The following is a 25,417-nucleotide window of genomic DNA, read 5'->3' on the forward strand; positions in this document are numbered from 1 at the left end:
CGGGGCGGAGCCTAGTTTGAGTAGGCGCTGCGGGTTGCTGCTCAGCGTCGCAGTGCTCGCGGGGCTGAGGTCGTCCCAGGTGAGGTGGTCGCCCCGGAAGTGGCTGTGGCTGTGGCCCCTGGGTTTTGTAAGAACCTGCCGCGTAGTTGTTGTTAAGGGGGTGCGGCCTCACCCCGCTTCCTCCACCTTCCCTGCAGCAGCCATGACGAAAGGCAAAGTCGTCGAAAGATCGCAGACGGGGGTACTCCATACGACCCCTCCGGGGGACAAGGCAGCGGGGGCGCGGGGTCCCTCGGCTCCAGGCAGCGGAGACCACCTGAAGGGTGAGTAGACCTGGGAACCAGAGCTGGGGCTGGCCCAGAGGCGAGAGTGTGCCGGGAGGGGCTTCGGAGGAGAAGGACCCCAGCGGGTCCCGGGGATTTGCGGGTGGAAAGGGGGCCTGTTGGCATCCAGGGGCAGGAGCAGAGAGAGTGGGGGATCTAGGCTACGGCCTCTGCCCACCGCAAGGCCGGACTCCTAGTGGATTCGTGAGTGCTGTTTTAGTTCAGTTCATTTAGAAGATGGAATGACACTGGCATATTGACGCTCAGGGAGATTATAAGGTTCATAACATTGAAGTTAGGCAGAACTGAAAGGAACGTTAGCATTCGTTACTTTATTTTTACAGGTGAGGAAACTGAGGCCCAGAGTGCACAAAGTCAGATTGGTAAAGTAGTGGCTAAAAGCAAGGATTTAACTACCTACGGGTGCTGCTTCTAGGTGGCAAGAACACTTGGGTTTGAGTCCCTTCTATACCACTTATGCCTTTGGACTTATCTTAAAAAGCTCAGTATCTGAACTGTACAATGGGGATGATGGTGGTAATAGTAATATCACTTAAGATTGGCGCGTGTATTAAACGAAATAATTCACGTAAAGGATTTAGTGTAATGTTTGGCTTATATGAAGTGAAGGCTGAATAAATGTTAGCAATTGCTATTATACCTAAGATCTCTTATTCTCAAGCTTTTTCCCACTATGCCATCCTAGCATTTCTCGGGACTTCAAATATTATTTTAAGAAAAAAAGTGTACCCAGAAACTAAGTACTTTGATTCCATCTGGGTATAGAGTTTTCATTGCTTTTCAGCGGTTGAAGTGATTAAGCTCTTTAAATGCTTTTAAAGCCCATAAACTTGGAGAGATCCTAACAAATGGCCGTTCAGTTGATTGCAGCTTACTCACGCTGACGTGTTCCACCACCAGTGATAGATAAGGAGAGTGTCTGGCAACATTGTAACTATAGTCAACAATAAAGTATTATACACTTTGAAATACATTTATGTATGGAGATAACATGTTTAACATTCAGCTGAATTTTTTTTTTTTTTTGACGGCGCCAGTGGCTTGCAGGATCATATTTCCCCGACCAGGGATCGAACCGGGTCCTGGAAGTGAAAGCGCCGTCCTTAACCACTGGACTGCCAGGGAATTCCCATAAGCTGAAATTTTTTGAATCGAATTTAAAACATGAAAAATTTAGAAAGTGTCTTGCAGAAAATGGTATTTTATTTTCAAATAATTTAAAATGTCTCCAGTCTAATTTGGGTCTTTCAGCTTTATATATTTGGATATTTTTCCACCTTATAGGCAGTAGAGCCAAATAACCTCAAAACTCAGGAATGAATTGTTGTGAAAGTATAAATCCACTCTAAATGACAGGAACCTTGTTTTGAAGATGCTGCAACTGAGACTGACAGTAACCTAAGGGTTTCCAGATAGGACATCCCTAAAGATTGTCATTTGCTTTGGGATAGCAGTCAGTTGTTTTATTCCTTTTTTTTTTAACCGAAAGCTGTTCAGAAAATAAGACCTTAAAACCTCCAAAGCGCTTTTTACAATTGTTTATCTTATTTTAACATTAGAACAACACATTCAACACATTTTTATTATGCTGTCAAATGACTTCTGTGGACTACAAATCTATAGGAAGACAGAGGGAAGAGATGTGAAGGCATGCCTTCATAGAGAAATAGGGTTTGGATTAGAGAGAATGGAGAAGGATTCTGGGTGGGGAAACATTAGGCTTGAAGGCTAGTGTGAACCTTATGTGTGTGCCTGTAAAGAGATATTGTCAGAAGTGGAGGATTTCTGTTGCGTGGTAAGAGGAGATAATGTTGGCCATGGTCAAAATGATGTCAGTATAAAGGGCTTTAAGCCCTAGGAAAAGGAAGTTTATCGATCCATCCTGTTTATTAATGATTCTCAGTTTTTTCTTTTTCTGTTCCTCTGGCTACCTCTGTTTCTCTCTCTCTCTAATTAGTATTAGGAATTCTGTCTTTGGGCAAAAGGTTTTGTGGGCCCCTTACATGATAGAGTTTAAGTTACTTGCTGGTGGTAGGTAATTAGCTGGTGATGTGATATCATTAGTAATCACTTAGCAATCGATTTTCCAAGTTTTGAAAAACAGTTTTTGTTAATTGTAGGTTGTGACTTGGTATTCAAAAAAGGAAAGGTTTTGGAGGAAAAAAAATTGTAACTCTTGAGAAATACATAGTAATAGAGTGTTTCTATAGATTCCATGTATTTGTATTTTTAAATAAATTTGTATCTTTATTACCTGATACATAACTGCTGTAACTTTGACAAATAGTTGTCATTGTGTGTATGTTTGAAATATTTTACACCTCACATTCAGAATTTGGTACATTTAGTGGACTCCTTGCCTTGACTCTTGTCTGACATCTGAGTCTTACACACTGAGGACCACTGTGATGATTTGAGCAAAGTCTAATTCTTGCATGATTAGAAAGGATGAGAGACAAGAGGTAATACTACTTGAGAGACTCTTGATTTATTCTGTGTGTAAGGGTATCTGGACCAGGTGTTTTATTTTCTTTTGTTGTTTGCCCTGGCTGATCTTTTTACTGGCAAATCATAGAATTGCCCCATTTTGATTTAAGAGAACTCCTAGGACCATGCTTTTCAAGATATAGGTCATACTTTTGTGAGCAGTGTGAAGTGAATTTGATGGGTAATCATGAGCCATTTAAAAAAATGGAAGAGAAAATAGCAGAGTTCTTGGCATGTGGAGGGGGTAAGTATTCTTTGAATTTTATTTTTCAGTTATATAGATTTTGTGTGTATCAGATCATGATATAAAATACACTGCTTACTGTGGAATGCAGCCAAAAATGGGAAGCACTGTCTTCTTTTTTAAACTTATTTATTTATTTATTATTTATTTTTGGCTGCGTTCGGTCTTCATTGCTGCACTTGGGCTTTCTTTAGTTGCGGAGAGCAGGGGCTACTCTTTGTTGCAGTGCAAGCCTTCTCAGTGTGGTGGCTTCTCTTGTTTCAGAGCATGGGCTCTAGGTGCATGGGCTTCAGTAGTTGTGGCACTGGAGCTCAGTAGTTGTGGCTTGCAGGCTTAGTTGCTCCACGGCATGTGAGATCTTCCCAGACTGGGGCTTGAACCTCTGTACCCTGCATTGGCAGGCAGATTCTTAACCACTGCCCCACCAGGGAAGTCCTGGGAAATACTGTCGTGAAGTTGGTTTTACTGCTCTTGGAAGACAGTATTGTTCGAACTTGGATAATAATTCCCTCTCAGATGCCTGTTCTAGGTTCTGCCTTGCTAATGTGGTTCAACAAATATCCTTTGAGCATCTGCTATGAGCTAGATACTAGCTTAGAGGAAGAAGAAGGAAGCTCTGATTGCTGATAACTGGGAACTAAGACTAAAATTGGCAACTGGATATCAACCAAGGTTTTAGCATGATGTGTTGATGTCAGTCTCAATCCAAATATCATACATCAGGATTCTTTTGCTTGTAATCAGTACAAGACACAATTGAAACCTTTGCTGAAAGGAAGTTTATTGGTTCACATAACTAAAAAGTTCAGAGATTAAGTGGAATTCACTGGCTTCAGTCTGGGACCAGTGGCTCAGTGACACCATCAGGATCAGATTTCTTTCATATCTTGTTTTGTTTACTTGATATCAGCTTTACCTTAAGGTTGATTCCTCTTGAAGGTCCAGTTAAGCTAAATGCTTCCTTGCTAATTTTAAGAATCTTTTTCTTAGTATTACCAATAAAAGCCTAGATAGTCACTCTGATTAGATTGCCTCAGATCAAATGCCTATCCCTGAACCTATCACTGTTGTCAGAGGGTAAGAATACCTAATTGGCTCAGCCTGATTCATGTTCAGCACCTAAAAAGGGAAGTAGGAATGAGGCCTAAGTCAGTTTTCCCAATGACGTGGATCTCTGTGATGGGTCACTCATGATTTTTCTCTATTTGTGCTCAACCATCTTGGTATAGTAATAAGGAACGTGAGCTTAAAACACTGATTTTCGGTTAGATTAGCTATAAGGAAAGGGTAAGGATTCTAATTAAAGGTGCTTCTGGATACACCATGGAGTCCAGACTGGGCACAGAAAGAAGAGAATTGAGGAGCGCAACATAAGGGAGAAAATGGAGGTGTTAAGCTCATGAAACAATAATGATGATCAAGGAATAGCATGTTGGGATTTAAAATGTCCAAGGTAGAGCAGCCTCAGGTAGTGTGAGAACTTAGTGTACCCCTGGAAGTGGGTGGCTAAAGTTGAAGAGAAATGAAAGTCTAAGAATTTTGAGGCTGGAGTTTTTAGAATTATGAAGAAGGTTATCTGAAGCTTGGTCTTAGTCTTCTGCTGAGTAGGGGAAGTGCCTGAAAGTGGTTGATGATAGGGAGTGAGAGTGTATGGGTTGAGTAGTAGCAGAGATGCAGGGCATAAATGTCAGAGAATGAGCTTTATACAAAATAGGTAGTGCTATTTCTTTTGCTGCCTGCATACATGCTTTCTCTGTGTGTGTGTTTTTAATGGCTAATTCTTTGCATTTTATAAAAAAGTTATTTGAGCTGTTTAAATTTATACTTGATGATACTACCATTTTTGATTATTATTACATAATTTTTAAAAAATTTAAGCTTTTGAAATAAAATTTACTTCTAACAATGTTACAATAGATTCTTGTAACCATAAAATACTTGTTAGAGTCCCTGTAAACTATGTCCTCAGGAGAGGTGGGTTGTTTGCTTCTTCCATGGTAGGATCATCTAGGTCTAGAAAACACTTAATGTTGAGTACTAGTGGACTAGATGACCAATAAGAGTGATTCCTAAGATCTTGTAGGTATAAAGATTTTGCTTTTCAAAAGGTATTGATATGAAAGTAATAAGAGAAATAGCTACTACAGGGCATTGAGGTTAAATTTTGATTTTTCAGAATAGATATATGCATATTAGAAGTTAGAGAAAAGTTGCTTGTTAGTGGGAAGAATTAAAGATATTCAGTGAATGGAAAAGAGATAATTCTGAGAGCAAGATCTGGAAGGAAGTGTGCCGGCATGTAATGCAGAGATAAAGGGAAAGCGGCAAGGGGAGATAATTTTGTGAACAGATCTTGAGGTGGAGATTGGGAAGCTCACTAAAGTTGGAGGCAGCCTCATTGGTTCAGAATAGGAGGAAGTAGAATTATAGCATTGAAGAGACTTGAAATAGCCCTTTTGGAGGTTACTGTAAAAGAATTATGTGATAACCTTAATTGACTATAGAAAAACATGAAGCATATGAACTTGTAGGCCAAGATAGCACAGTGATCTTTCTTTAGCAGTACCTTTGGCCTGGGAGGAGGTTGGAAAACAGATAATGGGATAATTGAGAATGGGAATTAGTATGATGGAAGATTTAGAGGTTAATGAATGTTGTGGGTAGCTCTAAATGCTAAATAACGTGTGTCTAATGCAACCAGAAAGAGGGGGCACATTATAAATATGTGTGCTTACATTTAGATGTCGAATGATCATTAAAACAAGATTTATAACTTTTTTTTTTGGCTGCCTCGTGAGGCTTGACCCAACCAGGGGTCAAACCTGGGCCTGGCAGTGAAAGTGTGGAGTCTTAACCACTTGACCGCCAGGGAATTCCCAAGTTTATAACTTTTATCTCTGTTCAAAACTAAATGAGTTACGTGCTAGCCTCTGGATTTATTAGAACTATACTCAGAAAGAATTGTTGAATCATAATAGGCAACACTCCCTATTTCCAAGTTTGTGTGAAAGAATAGAGAACTTCAAAATTGACTGTCACTTAGTTTTTTGTTTCGTTTCGTTTTTTTTAAAGTATCATCATGGCTACTGTTATTTATTTATTTATTTATTTTTAATATTTATTTGATTGTGCTGAGTCTTAGTTGTGGCAGGCGGGCCCCTTAGTTGTGGCATGTATGTGGGATCTAGTTCCCTGACCAGGATCAAACCTAGGTCGCCTGCACTGGGAACGCAGAGTCTTAACCACTGTGCCACCAGGGAAGCCCCAACTGTCACTTAGTTTTATTGCATTATCAGCTGTTTTCTTGTGTTTACACTGTGTTGAGTACAATGCTTGAAAAAGTTTTCCTTTTAGAGAATGAAAAAAATAGGTATCAAGTTAAACCTGGAGGTTAATTTTGTTCAACAAATGTCTATATATTTCATCATCCAACTGTAAGGCAACAAGTAGCAATCAGAGAGATGTGTACTCAAGGAAGATTCAGGGTGGTGTTCTGTAGTCCAGTTAAATGTTTTCTCACACATTTCTCCCCTCGGACCCCTTACTTAGGATTGGTGAATTATTGCAGTCTTTAAATATAGGTTTAGCTACAGTACAGGTTAGAAGGCTGTAAACTCTTTTAGTCTTCAATTAAATTTCCACCTGTTCGGTGAATCTTGCCTTCCTCCAGCCCAGAAATCTTGCTTTCCTATAAACTCAAAACCCCATTTGTCTCATTCCTTGAGAGTCTAGCTAATGGTGTTATCAGCTTCTTAGGAGCAGAGATTCAGCAAAACATTTTGTACATAATAGATGCTCAGCAGATAGTCCTAATGCAGCTCTACATTTGAGTGCATTCCTTACATAGTAGAAATCCTAAAGAGATGTTCCAAGAAAGGAGGGGAAATTAGTGGTTTATTCTTAGCAGTATTTCTTGTGTCCACAAATATCTACAGGGTGAAAAACAACAACAACAAAAAACCAATGGTTCTGAGGAGTTTAAAAGAGGCTCATAACATTAAATTATTTGAGTGAGTCCTTTCTGTACTCTGGACCTGATTCTAGCAGGAAAGTAAGTGAGAAGTGAGGTATGGGCAAGTTAATTGCAGATAGATTTAAAAGTAGCCTATCTTTAAGAAGTAATAGGACTCCGGTAAAATTATACAGACCGTTTATGTTATCATGTCTTTGCTTTGATGTCAGTCCATAGAAAACTATGACCCCAAACTCAGTATTTATACATTACCCTTATTCCTTTTCTAGTAGAGTAATTCATTTAATAGTCAGAAAATAACCATTTTAGCCTTGAGAGCAGTCTGTATTCAAATAGAGTTTCTATTTAGAAACTAAAACTACATTTTTCATTTAATTGGTTTTAGTGCACTGATATTTTTGTAACTTTTGGCTGATTACTCTTTTTCTTTTTAGGGTGAGTAGGTATGATTTATTAGGAGTCCTCAAGATATACATTGAATTAGATATCATAATCAGGGCAAAAATGTAATGGGAAATTACATATTTGTTATCATAAGATTCTGAAGAGACTTTTTCGCATTTGACTCACCTCAGATGTTCAAAGTCTCTGTTTAATTCTCTGTGTTGCAAAAAAGCATGCATACAAATATGTAAGTGGGTTAATGAACTAGAGTATTTCTTACGAGACAAGCATGACTGGTTTATTACTCCATTCAAGGCATCTTTTGTATTATTATACCATTCTTTCCTGCAATAAATTTTAGAAATGTGATGTGAACAAATAAGTTTCAATTTGTGACTTGGTTTTTGAAGTAAAGTCCTTTTTGAGATTAAAATGAAACAGTTAAAATGATAGGGACTAGTTGGGAGGTTAGGCTGATTAGTGATACAGTTAGATTATAGAAAATCAGAAAAGATAAAACATTTTTAACTTTAGTGTTCACATACTAGAACTCAGTAAGCCTAATACTGTCTTTTAGAAAACCTACTTTAATGAACTGATAAGAATAATTTATATTTAGTGTATTAAAGCACTAACCTAAGCAGTTCATTTCAGCAGAAATTATGAGTTGATTGTAAATGTAAAGTGTTTTGGGGTTATACTTCACACTGTTTCATTGCTTAAGACTTCTTTTTAAATAGATAGTGCAATCTCCTTTGGGCCTCTATTACTTACCAAAAAATAAGTAGGGTGGGCCAGATTGTTGCTTCTTTAATATGCCATCACCTGGGCATTTTATTAAAATACAGATTCTAATTTAGTAGAATCTGGAATGTTGGCCTGAGAGTCTGTATTTCTAGCATGCTCCTTGATGATGCTTATTCATGTAGTTCACAGAATACACTGAATAGCAAGGGACTAGATGATTTCTATTGTTCTGTATTCAACATTGAATTTAGTAAAATTCTACTAATTCAAATGTAACATATATATAACTGCCATAATGAGATAAGGGATAAACTGAGGTTTTATTTAGTTAAAACTTTTTGGTTGAAAGGAACAGAAGTCAGTTGAAACTAGCACAAATAAAAAGCGAGGTTGTCCTGAAAATATGAGACAATCTCACTGGTATCCAGGAACAAGAAATGAATTCTAGGGACTACCCTGATGGTGCAGTGGTTAAGACTCTGTGCTCCCAATGCAGGGGGCCCAGGTTCTGTCCCTGATCAGGGAACTATATCCCACATGCATGCCACAACTAAGGAGCCCTCCTGCAGCAACTAAGACAAGCACAACCAAATAAATACATAAATATGTTTTAAAAAGCTTATTTAAAAAAAAAAAGAAGAAGAAGAAGGGGCGGGGGGGGGGAGGTAGGGAGAAATGAATTCCAGCCAGCATTCAAGGCAAGTGGAAAGTTAGAAATCAACAAGTAGGTTAACTATATCTTCTATCTCCTGTTTCTACTCGTGGTTTCTGTTTCAACCTGTCCTCTTACATTTTCTGGTACATATCTTTGGCTTGCCATGACTTTTGACTATGGCCTTTGCTGTTTGACATTTTGGCCTCAAGACCTACCACTGCTTGACAACGGTCTCTCTTTTTCTTGGTTCAAATTGTCAAGAGAAAATGTGGTCAGCCAGTAATGAATTGTTTCTACTTGGGTCAGGTGTTCAACCTTGGGCCAGCCAGCCTTTTGTGTTTGGGAGGGTAGAGTGTTGGACTCAATGGTAGGAATGGGGCCAATGAGATTAGCCCCTTTGAAGGGTGGGGGAGTCTTGGGGAAAGTGCTAGGCCCCAGAGAAAGGGAACATTAGTAGAGCAGGCAGTGACACTTAATACGCCGTTATAAATATTCATAAAGCATGATTTGCTAAATTAATGAGTTGAGTACAGGCAGACCTATACTTTTGTTTAGGATGCTTCCTAAAAGCATATATGAAAGTTACATGAACAGTGGATAAGGGAGGGAGGGGCATAGTGATAGGTCCATCCTCAGAGAACTAAAAATAATCAATCCTAATTATAGTAGGCATATTTATCTTTTAATCGCCTGAGTGTCATTAGTATATACATGGGATTATGGTAAATGTAGGCAATACAAATTGAGCCATCCACTCCCACCTCTTTCCCAGCCAGTACTATACAGGTGTCCCCGCCTCCTCACTATTGACTGCTTGCAGTAAAAACACCCTGCTCATTCTTCTGCTTGCAGTGTCCTGGATCTCATTTCATACTTTCATCTTGCATGTGATTTTTAAGATAACACTAAGATTATCTTGTTGGAGAACGCAAACATATTCTCCCATTCTTGGAAACACAGACAAAGCCATTCAAAGCACTTGAGGTTCAACTATATTTTGAAACCCTTGGTGTAAAGAGAAGGTGTAATACTCACCAGTTGCGTTAGTGGATCCCTGGGTTTTTTCTTATGACAGTTGAAGTAATTGCCAAATTACCTCATTTTTCCTAAGAGGCCATTCTGCCCATGCTGTCAGTTCCCGAGATAGATATATAAAACTGAAAGTCAGTTATAGCATTTAGAGCAATGGCCTTTTTCCCCTTTGGCTTATCAACGAATCAGTGCTACAAATTCATGTGTTCTGTTTTTTCATGCTCCTAAAATGCATATATCCCTGAAAAGAACTATGGCCAGTTAATAAACATCAAATATGGTACTACTTAAAATATGTTACAGTGTTTTGGGCAAAAGTGTGAACAGTTTCTTGGGAGGAAGACCTTTCAGGAAGTTATTTACTGGCTTAGAATACTGTCTTTTATTGGGTTGTTTGTTTTTTGACTGTCTTCCTTTATATTTACCTTAATTATAACTTTTTTCTTTTTCCTTTCAGAGAAGGCCTGTGCAGAAGCTGGGTCAGCAAGAATGTCACTTCTTATATTGGTGTCCATTTTCTTGTCTGCAGCTTTTGTTATGTTTTTGGTATATAAAAATTTTCCTCAGCTTAGTGAGTAAGTATACTGAAAGAAATGGAAACTGACATTTATTGAGGTGAACGTGGGTTAAAAGTTAAACTGATTTTAAGCAACAGAACTATCATAATGATTGTATGTCAGCTCTCATGGCTTGTAGCAAGTTCATATTGACACTGTTAATTAAATACTTCTTTCCAAATATGTCGTTTGATTTTCTGTGCAAGGTTTTCCTAGCTCTGCTTCTCTAATTAAGGCATCTTTCTAATGGCTTTCAAGCAACTTTGAAAAACATAACCACATTAATAAATCTATTGCATTTTATTTTTTAATGATAGTAGTGACCAGGTAAATTTATCTTGCAGTCTATAATAAATATTGACCTGCAGTTTGAGAAATACTGATGTGCTTGTTCTCTGCTTTCTCCCTTTTCCCATCCCTGTATTCTCCCATTCTACTTTTCTTTGGGATAAATTTTTGTCTCTGCCTCTATCCATCCATTTACTTCCCCACCACATTTCTGTCTCCTAGCTCTTTTTCTCTTCCCTGTTTTATAGAAATGATACAGTTTGAATAGGTACTTTTCACTGTGAAATGCACCTTGTAAAAAGACTTATCTATCTAGTATACAGCCACAATTCCTTAGCAAAAACCTTGGGAGTGAAATATATTTCAGAATTTAGAACTTTTCTATTCTGGAAAGATAGAATGGAATAAATACTGTATATTATGTAGTATCTCCAGCAGGATCTGGGGCAGCACCCCGTAATCAAATACATTAAAGTTTTGCAGAGAAACCTGTATCATAAAAGACTATAAGTAACTTTATATAAATGTGGCTCAATTTTTGCTGACAAATTACAAAGAACTTTCAGTTTTCAGAGCTTTTTAAATTTTAGGGAAAAGATTATAGACCTGAAATATACTTTATGAGCGCGAAATATCCCTGGGTTATTTAATCACAATAATAACACCCTTGGGTAATCATAGATTATATCAGAGACTACTGAAATATAGTTAGACTTTCCACCAGGGCCAGCTTGGTGTGGTAATGGATAACTGTGAAATGTGATTTCAGGGTATCAGGAAGTTCATATTTCCTCTAAATTTTTTTCATTAACACTCCCTTATGCTTGAAATTTTATATTTAAGTTTATTTTTATTTTAATACTTGGATTTCTTACATGAATGTAAATGCCTTTGGGAGGATAGCTTGTTATATTGTTATGTTAATATCAGTATCATTGAATTTTAGATCCTTTCTCTTTTTAATCAAAGGAGTAGGAAATAATGAACTGACTGAAAGAGGGAAAAAATACAGAGTGTAGATTAAGGTTGTTTTGATCCCAATCTGCTCTAAGAATTATAACACTTTTATATAATAATGTGCTGTTATAAATCTTTTATATTCTGCTTACTTCTTTCTGTGCATGTATATGTATGAGATCCATGCACACCCCTATAAAGAGCTTTTTTGGCTTTTAAATTTATAAATGAGAAAACCCATTTTAGTTTACCTGCTATTTTTATAGGACTTAAACAGCATTCTATCATTGTTCTGCAAGGTTAGTTAAATTTTATCATGTAAACAAATGGGTACAATATATGTTAAACACAGAGGTGATTATTTAGGACTTTTATAAACAGAACAGTCAGTTCTAAACAAGGCACCAAATGTAAAGTAAAATTATTAGAAAGTGACAAGTGTTTAAGTTTTTATCTGAACTTGAGCTGATAGTCAAGAAAAGATGTGAACTGTAAATTCATTGAAATTTTTACTTAATTTTGGTTGTAATTGATTGTTGACTTTAGCTTATCATGAGGATTACCCAAAATGATGCTCAGTATGTTTTAAATATGCTAACATCAGTGGTTCCTTTCAATTCAAAATTTACTCCAGTGTTTGAGCAAGTGCTTTTTAACCTTTAGTTTAGGTCATCTTGAATTTTCATATGGATTACATGTCTCATGAAATTCTATTAAAGCATTAAAAAACAAATAATTTTGAACTTAAATTTCATGAATTTATGCTTAGCATATTACAGATCAAGGCATCAAATCATTTTGGATAAAACTTCATGTTTTGAACTTGACTTTGATATGAATGATCTTGGTGAATTTCTATTTTAAATATTTTTCACTTTAATTTCTTTAGAGAAGAAAGAGTGAATATGAAGGTTCCCAGAGATATGGATGATGCCAAGGCTCTAGGAAAAGTTTTATCGAAATATAAGGACACCTTTTATGTACAAGTACTTGTAGCTTATTTTGCTACATATATTTTGTATCCTTTTAACTGAAAAATGTTTTCTACTTTTGTTTAAGAAGGTTTTAAAAGATCTGCTGCTCAGTGATACATAACTATTTTTCCTTTTAAAAATTGTTAATGCAGTATAACATTAAATAAAATATTGAAAAATGAGAATGAAAAAATTCTCACTTTAATCCTATCTCTTCAACTCAATTGTCATTTCTGAATATTTATTACCAGTTTTTCTGTTTCCTGCTTATTTCACTTATAAACTTTTTTCTTTGTATTATTCACGATAATCATTTTATTTAGGATTATTTTATTAGTTAATTGATTATCTTAATTTAAATAATAATTTCAAATTAATAGTTACCATACCATAATTTTTTTAAAAATTGCCTTAGGTTTGAAGTTATAATTTGTGTTTAATTTTTTGCTTTTCTGGATGTTGTGTTATGAATCATTTGTTCGTGATTTTTTTTTTTCCATTTAGTGGTTTCCTTTATAAAAAATCCTAAGTGGATAATTAGTCATGTAAAAGATATGAATTTTTTTTTACAGTTCTTAGTATGTATTTCTTTGTTTTATATAGAAATACAGGTTGTATTTTAACTAGGCAGGAAAATGGCTTTATTCTTTCTATATATTTTCAAACAGCCTATGCAACTGGTGATTAACTTTCCAATTTGTGGATGTTAATTTCTAATTTTTGTATCTTTTATTCTAATCCAACGTATTTTCCAAATTTTCTCGGTTAATGAAAGACATTAACTCTTGATGTTGTAAAGGTAATCATTATCCTTTTTAAAAGGAAAATTAATTGCTATGTTAATTCTCTCAAAATATTTCTATTCTTGCTTCCTATCTTTATTTCCTGAATTTCTTTTTGTTTGTTGGACTTTTCAACTAAAATTTTTTTCTCATAAAATTCAGTAACATTTTATTTTCTTAGACTTTTATTGGATTAGTTATTATGTGTTTAACACATAGATATTCCTGTATTTACCTCCTTAAACAAAAGAACGTTAGGATGTTTTGAGTGTATACTTAAAACACATTGGACCGGTTATTCCTGGCATAAACAACTTAGTGACAAGTACGGTTATAAAGGCTTTTGCTGCTAATACAAACACTACTCCTTTACCCACCTGGTGAGGATACATTTATATTTAGGTAGTGTGCTATATGGGGGCACTTTGTCATTATCATCCCTTTTTATTATTAGAAAAATTCAAATTTGGGGGTAATTTGAGGAATGATTATTATGCACCTGTCTTTCCACAGTTCATTGGGGCAGCTATTTGTAAAGTAATTTAATTATATACTGTTTTAAGCAATTCATACCTGCTGCCTTTTCCTACTTTCTGTTTCATCACTTATCTGTGAAAACCAAAGTATTAGGCTTGTAGGTTATTTTGCGTTTATAAACTTTAACCATAAAAAATATTTTCCCCGAATAAGAAACAAATTTGGTTCATCCCTTTCATTTGGCTTTCATAAAGTTTTTGTGAACATTTTGTGAATAAGGCATATAGTTTGTATTTATATTGGAAAGTCATCTTTTCTGCCCCATTTTGCCCCCTAGCTTTGGGAAGGATTCATGGCTGAGGGATAAAGGGGATACCCACCCATAGAGCCAGTTAGCATAAGTGAATCTTGACCATCTATTGGAGAATAAATGTTGTAGCCTAGTGGTCCTAATATGCATATGCAAATTAGTAGAAAAGAATAAAGTGCCATTTAGAAAGTGAATTGAAAGTATAGGAATAGGTTTATTATTATAAAATACATTTGGTTTAATTTTTTAATTTTAAATAGATCATTGGTTAATATTGCAGGTTTTATTCCATATGGTTACTGTTTGCTTAATAATTAAGTAGTTGTAATGATGCTGCATTGTTTTAGATTTTTTACAGGATAATTTGTTAAATCCGTATTTTCTTATAATAATTTTCTATTTATTTTACACTTTGGAATCTTAAGCTCTGAGTGTTAAAAGGGTACTTTTTAAAATTCTGAACAAAAGAGAAAACTTATCTTAGGGTGTATAATTAGTACAATGCTGATTAATAGAAGTATAATGTGAGCCACATGCAATTTAAATATTTTCAAGTTAGCACATTAGAAAAAGTAACAATAAATTAATACATTTTACTTGAAATGAAATGTCAAAAATTGTAACCACATAAAAATTTTTACTATTTCACATTCTTTTTTTTGTACCAAGTCTTTGAAATGTGTGTATTTCACACTTATAGCATATCTCAGTTCAGACCAGGCACATTTTAGTGTTTCCTCTCCACAGCCACTGTATTCAGCAGTGCAGTACTAGCACTTTTGTTGGTAATACCTACTTCAAACTCTTGTATATTAATTACGTTTTACATTATAATGACCTATTTTAACTTTAGCTTTCATGCATTTAACCAGTTTTTTAAAGTACTAATTATATGCTAAGTACAATCTAGTGTTTTAAGCATTCAAAAGCAAAACAACTATTTCCATCAGGGTAGAGATACGGTATAGTCATTCTAGACAGAGCAAGTCTAGAGCAGAGCTTTATATAAGCACAGGGCATGGTTAGGAAGTGATCAGTAGTCCAGTTTTGTTGGTATATAGGGTGTGAAAAGGGAAGGATTTGAGAAATAAGTTTAGGAAGATAGGCTAGACATTGCATTCAGATTGTGGAAGACTTTTTGAGTACCAGGCTAAGGAATTTAGAATATTCATTTGGTATTGGATAGTCATTGAGGACTTTTGAGCTGTGGATGACAAATAAATGATATCTTTAAAAGCTAATAAAAGTTTTCCCATGGAGAGAGAGATAAAACAGAGACGGAAGTGAAACTTCTCTAAGTGTATTTTATTGTGTAGATTTGACTTTAGGACCAAGTAAATATTTCACGTAATTATAAAACCAATTAAATAAAATTGAAAAAAGGAAACAAATCTTAAAAATCTAAAGTAACCTAACACCCATTAGGATGGCTACTAATCAACCCCCCCCCCCAAACAAAAACAAAACAAAGACAGTTACAAGTGTTGGTGAGGATATGAAGAAATTGAAGCCCCTGTGCACTGTTCTTGGGAGTGTAAAATGGTGTGGTTGCTGTGAAAAACAATATGGCGTTTCCTCAAAAAATTAAAAATAAGATTCAGCAGTCCCATTTCTGGGTATATACCTGAAAGAACTGAAAGCAGGGTTTCAAGAGATATTTGTACACCCATGTTCATAGCAGCATTATTTGTAATAGCCAAAAGGTGGAAGCAACTCGAATGTCCTTTAACCAATGAATGGATAAACAACGTGTGGTATATACATACAATGGACTATTATTCACCCTTAAAAAGGAAGGAAATTTTGAAACATGTTATAACATGGATGAACTTTGAGGACATTATGCTAAGCGAAATAAGTCAATCACATATGATTCCACTTACATGAAGTACCTAGAGTAGCCCAGTTCACAGAGACTGAAAGTGAAAGGGATGTTGTCAGGGGGTTGGGGAATGGGGACTGTTATTTAATGGGTTACAGAGTTTCAGTTTCACAGGAAGAGGAGAGTTCTGGAGATTGCTTGTGCAACAGTGTGAAACTTAATGCTACCAAACCACTCATTTAAAAAGTTAAGGTGGTAAATTTTATGTTATGTATATTTTAACAAAATTTTTAAAAAATTAAAGAATCTAAAGCAAAAATGAAACAAATTTAACAATATATTGAGTTGATGGGGATTTGACTATCTAGAGGAATTGTTTCAGGTTGTTTCCTTGAAAAAAAGTAATTTGGTTGTGTTTCCCTTCTGGGATAAATCTTAAGGACAAAAAAGATTTGAAAGAAATCTTAAACTATTTTCAGTTGTTATAGTCTCAAATTTTAAAATATGTAACACTAATATATATAATATATATGTACACACATATGTATGTGTCTGTGTGTATATATACACTTAATAGCATGTAAAAGAAATAGTTAATTATGTTTACAACATTAAGAACCAAGATTTTTCAGTGTTCGAGAAAAGAAATACAAATCTATACAGAGCTGGAAAGCTAAGGTCAGATTATATTCCCATGCAGAGAGAATGGCTTTGTTAGCACTACAAGATAAATGACGAAGGAACGATGTATGTATGTGTATAACTGATTCACTTTGCTGTACAGCAGAAACTAACACAACATTGTAAATAATCTATACACCAGTAAAAACTAATTTTGAAAAATTACAAAGGAATGTATTAAACCATCCTAAGGGATACAATAGGCAAAGTTCAGAAAGTGGTAAATTCTATGTGACCCAGTTTCTTCAAGAAGAAAATTACAAGAAAAAAAAAGGAACCTGTACTTAATTGCTATAGTGAGCAAACCATGTGTGGACCTTTTTTGGTCCTAATTTGAACAAACCAGCTGTCAATAAATAAATAAGTAAATAGGCATTTGAGAATTGTGAACTTACTAAATAGCTACTTATGATAGGAACTATGGTTAATTAATCTCTGACAGTGGTATTATAGTTGTGTTAAAAAGAAAAGGAATCCTTATCTTTTAAAGGTATTAAGGTAGTTGTACATGTAATGATATGTCTGGGATTTGCTTCAATATAATCGAGTATAAGGGATATAGAGAAAGGATTGGTTGTGTGTTAATTGTTGAATCTGTGTGGTCATATAGGGCATCATAATACTAGTTTCTCTACTTTCATATGTGTTTGAGACTTTCCATTAAAAGATTCTAAAGAGCCCTGAAATAAATGTTTAATTTTTAAATTTTTTTAATGGAGCCATCCAGTAGACAGCTGGGAAATTTGAGACTGATGTTTGATTAGAAAAGTTAAATCAGAGATAGATTATTAAAAAATATATATCCATATACTTGAAGTCATGTGTACATCCATATACATGGAAATGACTGAATTTATCAAAGAAAAGTGAGAGGAGATTGGCTAACAATGTTAGAGCCAGGTTTGAGGGTGAGGAGAAGAAAAAAATTAGAGAAGGAATGATCTGTAATATAGAAGAAAAATACAGATCACTGGAGGTGAGCTTCACACTAAAGGATGTCTAATCCTGTGCAAGCGTCAGTAAAAAATTCTTACTGAGAAAAAGTCATTATTTTCAGCCAGGAGGAGGTTTCAGTAGAGTGGTGGATGGGTAAGCCAGGTTGCAAGGGACAAGGAGAGAATCTATGAGGCAATGAAGTTGAGAGGTGGTAACTGATTGCTCAAGGAAAAGGCTAGGTTTTCTTCAGTTTATAGGCATCTGAGTAGTTTTATACAGAAGGGATCTGTGAAAGAGCAAGAAATTAAAGATAAAAGAACCAAGGAAGAAGGAGATTGAAATGAAAACAAGAGTAAAGTGGGAATTAGAGGAAAAAAAGGGAGTGTAAGTGAAGATAGAAATTTTAAAGTAGAAAGAGATGTTGAAGGAATTCACTCGGACTTAATCATGTTATGGATGACGCAGAGGTCCAGGCCAAAACTAGGAACTAGAGAGAAGTGGAAAAAAAGCATAATTCTGTTTTAAAAATAAGGTTTGTGACTTTTACTATATTTTGTAACTCATTCTTTTTTTAATGAGTAGTAAATTGAGGTAAATGTCCAAAAGTTAAATTAGAGATAGTAATTGTTATACCTTATATGTACCTGTGTTTCCACAGAAATCATGTTTCCTAAAAACATGTGAGAGTAAAAATCCAATGCATTAGAGAAGCATATTAAAGATGTTTTTTGTTTTTTTTTTTTGTCCTCGTCCCCACCTCCCACCCCCCATCCCCCTAAAGTGCCTAATTCCTCTAGCTGGTACATATTTGATATTTGTCTTGGTTTTCTCTTAGTAACACACTCTAATTAGCATTGATTTATGATAATCTTGTAAATGGTAAGCTTAGAGTTAAAGGTATTACAACTGAGGAATCATGTAATTTTTAAACTTTGGATATAATTTTACTTAATTTTTTAATACCAAAATGTGGACATAACCTTATTAACATGTAACTTCATGTATTGATACTTTTTTTTTCTGGATTGTTGGATCTGTGGTTTAAAAATTCATTTAATTATGTTTTAATCCTTAACTTAGAAGTTAACAGCTTGCAAACATTTGCTATTCCAGGCTCTATATTTCTCAGTATACTCTCAGGGTTTCTTTATCCCTTTCCACTAGCCTTATTTCTTGTTTGTTTGGTAAGTATATAAAATGAAATTGGGAGACTAGAAAAAACAACTAACTTTAAATAGAATGATGGGAATGGTGATGGCATCCTAGTCCCATTAGTCTCTGGAATCATAAACTTATTAGTTTCAAGAGGTGTTTAATGTTAAAGTGATATCTGTTAAGACCCTCCATAGAGAGATGTTATAGTTTGGCTTTTTTCTAGGAGTATCATAGACTTAATTGCATTTATAGACTCTGTTCTAGCCTTTGCTTCCTATACTGTTTTGTAATTCAAATAGCCCAAGAATGGGCACAAAGTGTTAAGTCCCAGGGCTGGGGGTGGTGTTTTCAATCATAGCAATTGAAAAAATATTGGCTCTTGAAGTTTAGTTCATAGCCTAATGGCTAACATTAACTATTGGATATAGTCTCTAAGTTTAATCACAAGTGCCAGTTTGTTTTAGCTGGTCTCGTTTTAGTTATAATTTGTTCAGAGAAAGGACTAGATCCAATGGGTTCTTGTTCTCTGCACAAGAGACGTTATGCAGAGTATCCTCCCTATACCTCAAAAGAAATAAACTAGTTGAGCTTTGCCTTAGGTGAATATATCCATGTGAATAAGATGGAAAAGTACAAAATGCTTATGGGTTCTTGTTATTTTCTAGTGTTCTGGACTTGGTGCCTCATTCTGCTATATGCTCTCCTATTTAGTTGGGAGGCCAGTTGTATATAAATACCTAACAGAGAAAGCGGTAAAATGGTCACAGCAGGTAAACATGTATTTTTAAATTGTTTGATGTAATTCTTTGGCGACTTGGGAGGTCAATGTATAATATCTACATAAATTAACTCAGACTCTATGCTTTGATAAAAATGATCTTTTGACCAAAATAAAATTAAGTGATAGGCAAATAATAAATGTTAATAATTTCAAATATGAAGTTTTTGTATCTGTAACAGTAATTTTAATTCTTTATTCCTATAAGTTCAATCCGAGCAGAAAAGTCAAAAAGTGTCAGTGTAAAGACATCCATATATTTAGATACTTCAGCTGTTTTGTGTTCATACAGGATGCTGTCAGTGGGTCTCTGAAAAACTTGTATCAGCCAACTCTTATAACAGATTTCATCAGCGGGAAGAGCTGTTATCTTCTGTTAGGATCCTGCAAAGACTGGCAGTGATAAATATAAGCACTACTGCACAGGAAAGCCTAGTTTAGTATTGCTAAGAAAATCTTATTTCTATAAAGAATCAGAAGAAACAAATTTAAATTAGAGGAATTTTAGAAATTTAGAAATTTGTTTTACAGGTTAGGAAATTAAGAGAAATTAAGCATTTTGCCCAAAATCAGAATCATTATTTGTATAGCAAGGTCTATGAAGTATAAACTGCAATCGGCACTTTTATTTAATCAGCTAAATGTTTCCATATGCTTGTTTAATCTCATTTATCAATGATGAATGAATTCACTCATGTGGAGTACATTGTAATAACATAAAATGAAGATGATCTGAATTTTTTTAAAATTGGAGGCTAGGTTTATAGATGTGCTATACTAGCCCTTTACATCATAGGATGTTAAAGGCATTAAAAAGTTGGTCATTTGATATCTATCTTATATATAGTTATAAATTTAGTCTTGCCTTTTTAGGTTTAAAACGTTGAGCCATATTATGTAAGCTGATGTAGAACCATCTTCAGTGGTATAACTTTACGCTGTAAGCACAATCTTAAAAACTTTCATCTGATGTTATTTAGCTCTGGTAATGAGCATTTGATAAGTAGTTCATTGTTATTTTCAAGCTCCTTTTTTGATCATTTCTGTTGGGTAAATGCTGAGCTACCAGGTATAAGAATTTGAAATAAAGTATTTTATAGAAAGCAGTTTATTTTCAGGATTGACTTTATCTTGATCCTAATTCATTTTCTTCTTGTGACAGGTTGAACGTCATAGAGAACATCTCATTAACTACATTATATTTTTGAGAATAACTCCATTTCTACCTAATTGGTTTATTAATATTACATCTCCTGTGATAAACGTGCCATTGAAAGTTTTTTTTATTGGCACTTTTCTAGGTAAGTCCTCTGGTTCATGCTGTGTTAGAACTCACTGTGTACATGTCTAGCAGTGTTCAGCTGGGCTAGATTTTGTGCTCTTTGCAGACATGCCAGCACCATATATAACTGGTGGGCACAGAGCCTGGCCTGTATAAATTGATGCTCAGAAATGTTTGTTGGATTGTGTTGATTTAATTTTCTGCTGTTGTTGTTGTTCTTTTAAACAAGAGCACTCTCTGCTGGATATTTTTTTAATCATACAGAATTAAGCAGGACTTTTTAACTCCATTCTCTCAGTGGAGAGAAAAAAAAATGAGGGTGCCTTTTTTGTGTACTTTCTCCTTTGTCTTCTAATCAGGTACTGAAGTATTGAACTTTAATTTTCAATAGAAAGTTGATCCTGTCTTTCTTTTTATTGACATGGTACTTATTATGGGCATTGCTGAAAGTATGGGGGAAGCAAGGATCAACAAAAGTTTCTTGCTTCCAAGGACCTAACAGCTTTGAAATGAATCAGTGGACACAAAGACTCACTTAAATATTTTGTGAATTCTGATAGTTCTTTAATAAGAGTATTCTGCTTTTCTTTCAAATTTAAGTTGAATTGTTTAGATACCAACACAATGAGCAGATTCTTCAAGTTTTGAGTGTCTGTTAAATTAAGGCTTTAAGTTGATACTTAAATTTTTATTGCTACTTTTAGAAAAATTCATAGACAAACTTAAAAATCTTAGCAGGGGTAATTTTGGATTTTGTAAAATAATATTACATTTATGGAATCAGAAGAGAGAATTTTTATACTATCTCCTTATTTTACAGATGAAATAGCTAGATATAAACTTAACCTCAGCTTTGGCTAAATAATTTTTCCAGTTTGTTCTGGTTTTTAATAAAATGTGGTTGTTCTACCATGCTTTTGTATAAACTGCTCTTTTTACTCATATATTTTGAGTATCTTTCTATTTCTATTTCCTACCACTCATTTTTATTTTAAGTATATACTCTATCAAGGGTAAGTGACAATTTACTCAATCTTATTTTTGAAGATTTAGATTGTTTCCAGGGTTTTTATTATAATTGTTTGATGAGCATCTTTGAGACTAGATCTTTGCTCATATACATTAGTATTTCCTAAAGTCGAAATTGGTGGATCATAGCACATTCTTTTTTAAAGGTTGTTGATAAACTTTGTAAAATTATTTTCTGGAAACTTTCCTTGAGTTTTTAAATTCATTACCCTTACGAGGTGATTATGAAAGATTGAATTCTTTATGTGGAAGTAAATTTCAGGGGCTTTAAATTAAATTAAAATATTCCAAAATGCAAATCACTGTATTCTTGTAAGAAATTTTATACACAGAATTTTAATTTTTAAAAAGAATTGATTGTCTTTTACCATATGTTTTTGCTTTTTATTTTAGGTGTTGCACCTCCCTCTTTTGTAGCAATTAAGGCAGGAACAACACTGTACCAGCTTACAACAGCAGGAGAAGCTGTTTCCTGGAACTCAGTCTTTGTTCTAATGATTTTGGCTCTTCTTTCTATTCTGCCAGCCATCTTCCAGAAAAAACTAAAGCAAAAATTTGAATGAATAATCCTATGGGTTTTAGTTTTCCTATCATCATCATCTCAGGATTGGCAGGTTTATGTGTTAAAATCACCTCTTCAGTAATTGAAACAGGAACTTGTAAAATAAAATTTCTTATCAAATGGTTAAAATAATGCGTTTAAGTGGCAAAGGAGAGAAGAAAGTAAAAATGGAAATTGGTATACCATGAGAAATGCTGTCAGTAGTTATGATAGACATCTCCTAAATTACTATTCCAAGGCTATAGATAATAAATGTAGCAACATAGTAGGAAATTCTTGACCCAACTGATTTACTCAGTTTAATATATTTCATGAACTAGCCATAAATACTTACCCGTGACTTGATAATTTAATATTTTTCTCTCTATTCCATGCTATAACTAAAATAGAAAAAGCAAATACAAACTACAAAAGCAAAGATATAGTATTGTTGTTCTGACTAACGTTAGCCTTCTTCCAGAGCATAAACTTGAAAACTAAAGCTCAAAAGAGATTTACATTTTCCTCCTCCTTTTACCTTTGAGGTAGTAGACTTGTTTAGAAGTTGCATCTTAGTGGACTACTGAATTTGGAAAAGATATCAAGTTATATCTATTTAGTGAATTTTATTTTTGTCTTCTTCTGTTCTAGATTATCATGGATTAGTCTGAAATTTACAATTCTGACCAGTCTGTCTTCATCTTTTTTCTAGCTTTCAAAATATTTCCACTGTGCACATACAAAATGGCAATTACATGATAATTGTATCATATTGTGTTGATAATTTATATTCAGATAATATTTTATTACACAGTTCCCCTTTACTATCTCAAAGGGGGATCAAAAAAGCAAACATTCAAAGTATGCAGTTTTTAGATGTTAGATTAATTATATTACTTTATATTTTGAAACAAAAGCAGTGGCAGTACAACACTTAAGTGGTTGAATATAGTTTGTTTGTTCCAATGACTGTAAAATGTACCTCATTTATTTATTAGTCTGGTCATTAAAGTATGTATTATATAATTATCCTTTTTATGCATGATACATAAGAATGCCTTGTTTCATTTCTCTTGATGCCTTTTTTGTTTGGGGCTGCTTTTGATTAATGCAGTTTCCCTATTTAGGGTTTTTACTTTTTATATCTCAAAGTAAATCAAATTCTTATTGGTAACTACTATATTTAAATAGTCCTGGAAAAACTAAATGGCTTTTTACTGCTTGCTTAATTGTAATACCCTTGATTTCTTGATTCTAGGACATAAAATACTCTGTCAGTTTTGCCTTCACCCAAGACTGTCATGTTGAAAAATACTTTAGCTGTGGAAGAAATCCTTATATGTTTTTATTGTGAGAGGTGTGATCAGCCTCAAAGCCTGTTTCTACTACATAATGTGGACTGATTATTTTTTCTATCACAGTATTAACAAATGGATTTATTGTAAATACAAAGAAAATATATTAATTAATATACTATTCCTATGTCACCTGGCCTTTTGTGTGAAATTATTTATTGTTATTTCTAGCAAGGTTTTCTTCCTTTCTTATCGACCAGAGACTGAGTGATAAAGCTTTTGTTATTTTTACAAACAAACTTAAAACATAGCCTTTTTGGACCACGCTCACTAAATATTACTGTATAAAGTGTAATTGAGTAAATTTTTATCAGACTTTAAAAATAAAAGTAAGAGTTTGGACTTAGGCGCAGCCTCACTATTTACTCCATTATGTATATATTGTACTTACGCTATTCTCAGCTTCCCTGTCTTTATCATTGATCCTTTCCCTTTGCTGATTATTTTTTCTGTTAGAAAACTGTAGCTGTCACTTAGGGAGTATGTTTTCTCTCAAGAGAATAGCCAGTCTTTCCACATTCATCATCATTGACTGTCAAGAAAGACCCTTAAGTGGGCTGTACCCTAAGTGCAGTTGGTGGCCTGTATTCATGGATTCACACACTTGGCCTGATGCCAGATGTAGATTCAAGCTTCAGCCACAGTTACATAGAAATAACCACCAGAGAGCAAGTATGTGTAGTAGGGAGGCTAGCAGACTAACTAGGAAGTTGACACACTAAAATTGTCCCTCACTTACTGGCCTCTCTCTGGAGCTCTATTACTTTGAGTGTAATACTTCTAAGACAATAAATGTAAATTAAAATGTAAGAGGAATAAATTGTACTGAAAAAAATTAAATGTAGCACTTGGGATTTATTTCATGGAAATATTTGTATTTTAAAAAAAACTTTAATTGAATAAAAATATTATTTTGAAATTCGGTGCACATTTTCACCTCTAAGAACAAAGAAAAAATTTTTTAAAAACCTTTAATTTTATAGTTGGCTTTTGAGGATCTTAAAGCATTTAAATTTAAATTGTAGAGGTAAGTATAGTAAACATTTATTTAAGTATCTAGTGTATATAATGATTTCCTCTATGAAGGAATCTTTTTAAAGTTCTCTTTGGCTTTCTGAAAATGGGTGGAATAAATCAAAAGGGCTGAAACTTTCCTGGTGTTTAACTAATTGTTCATTGATTGCAGTTTCAATGTTTAAAGTGGATCTTATTGCAGTTTCAATGCTCTATACTGATTATTGCTCTTTCTCTTTTTTTCTTCCTTACCTGGGAAAAATGTGCAAAGCTGGGTGACTTAGGGGGATGTTGTTTAAGCTCTAGGCCTCATTTTTCTCATCTGGACTAAGTGAGCTCTAAGATCCAGGTTCCTTACAACTCAGACATGATAGCATTCTCTGAAGTTAATGAAGTACATTAGTAGACCCTTCTAACTAAAAATATTAAATTAAGCAGCCCTTGCTTTGTCTAGTTTGTTTTGTAGCTTACAGTGTGCTTTCACATACCTTACATAAATTAACCATTTTATTTGTAATGAAATAACTTGAGAACACAAAACAAAGGCTATTCCCATTTGGTTATTTTACTAGTAATATGAAGTAGGGTAAAATGGAAATTGTTTAGGGGGCTC

At 34.3% G+C, this 25,417-nt stretch overlaps 1 protein-coding gene across 1 annotated transcript; it reads left to right on the forward strand.

The window, feature by feature from the left end:
* TMEM41B (transmembrane protein 41B) lies at window positions 1–24,624 on the forward strand. The gene is made up of 8 exons (XM_057748489.1): window positions 1–79; window positions 198–323; window positions 10,324–10,441; window positions 12,558–12,686; window positions 18,741–18,834; window positions 19,471–19,575; window positions 20,746–20,884; window positions 22,288–24,624. The coding sequence occupies exons 2-8, from the start codon at window positions 203–205 to the stop codon at window positions 22,455–22,457; spliced, it is 876 nt and encodes a 291-aa protein (XP_057604472.1). The 5' UTR covers window positions 1–79; window positions 198–202; the 3' UTR covers window positions 22,458–24,624.
* Window positions 24,625–25,417: the final 793 nt, after the last annotated feature.

The sequence above is a fragment of the Hippopotamus amphibius genome, chromosome 9, assembly GCF_030028045.1.
Source record: "Hippopotamus amphibius kiboko isolate mHipAmp2 chromosome 9, mHipAmp2.hap2, whole genome shotgun sequence".
Classification (NCBI taxonomy): Eukaryota; Metazoa; Chordata; class Mammalia; order Artiodactyla; family Hippopotamidae; genus Hippopotamus; species Hippopotamus amphibius.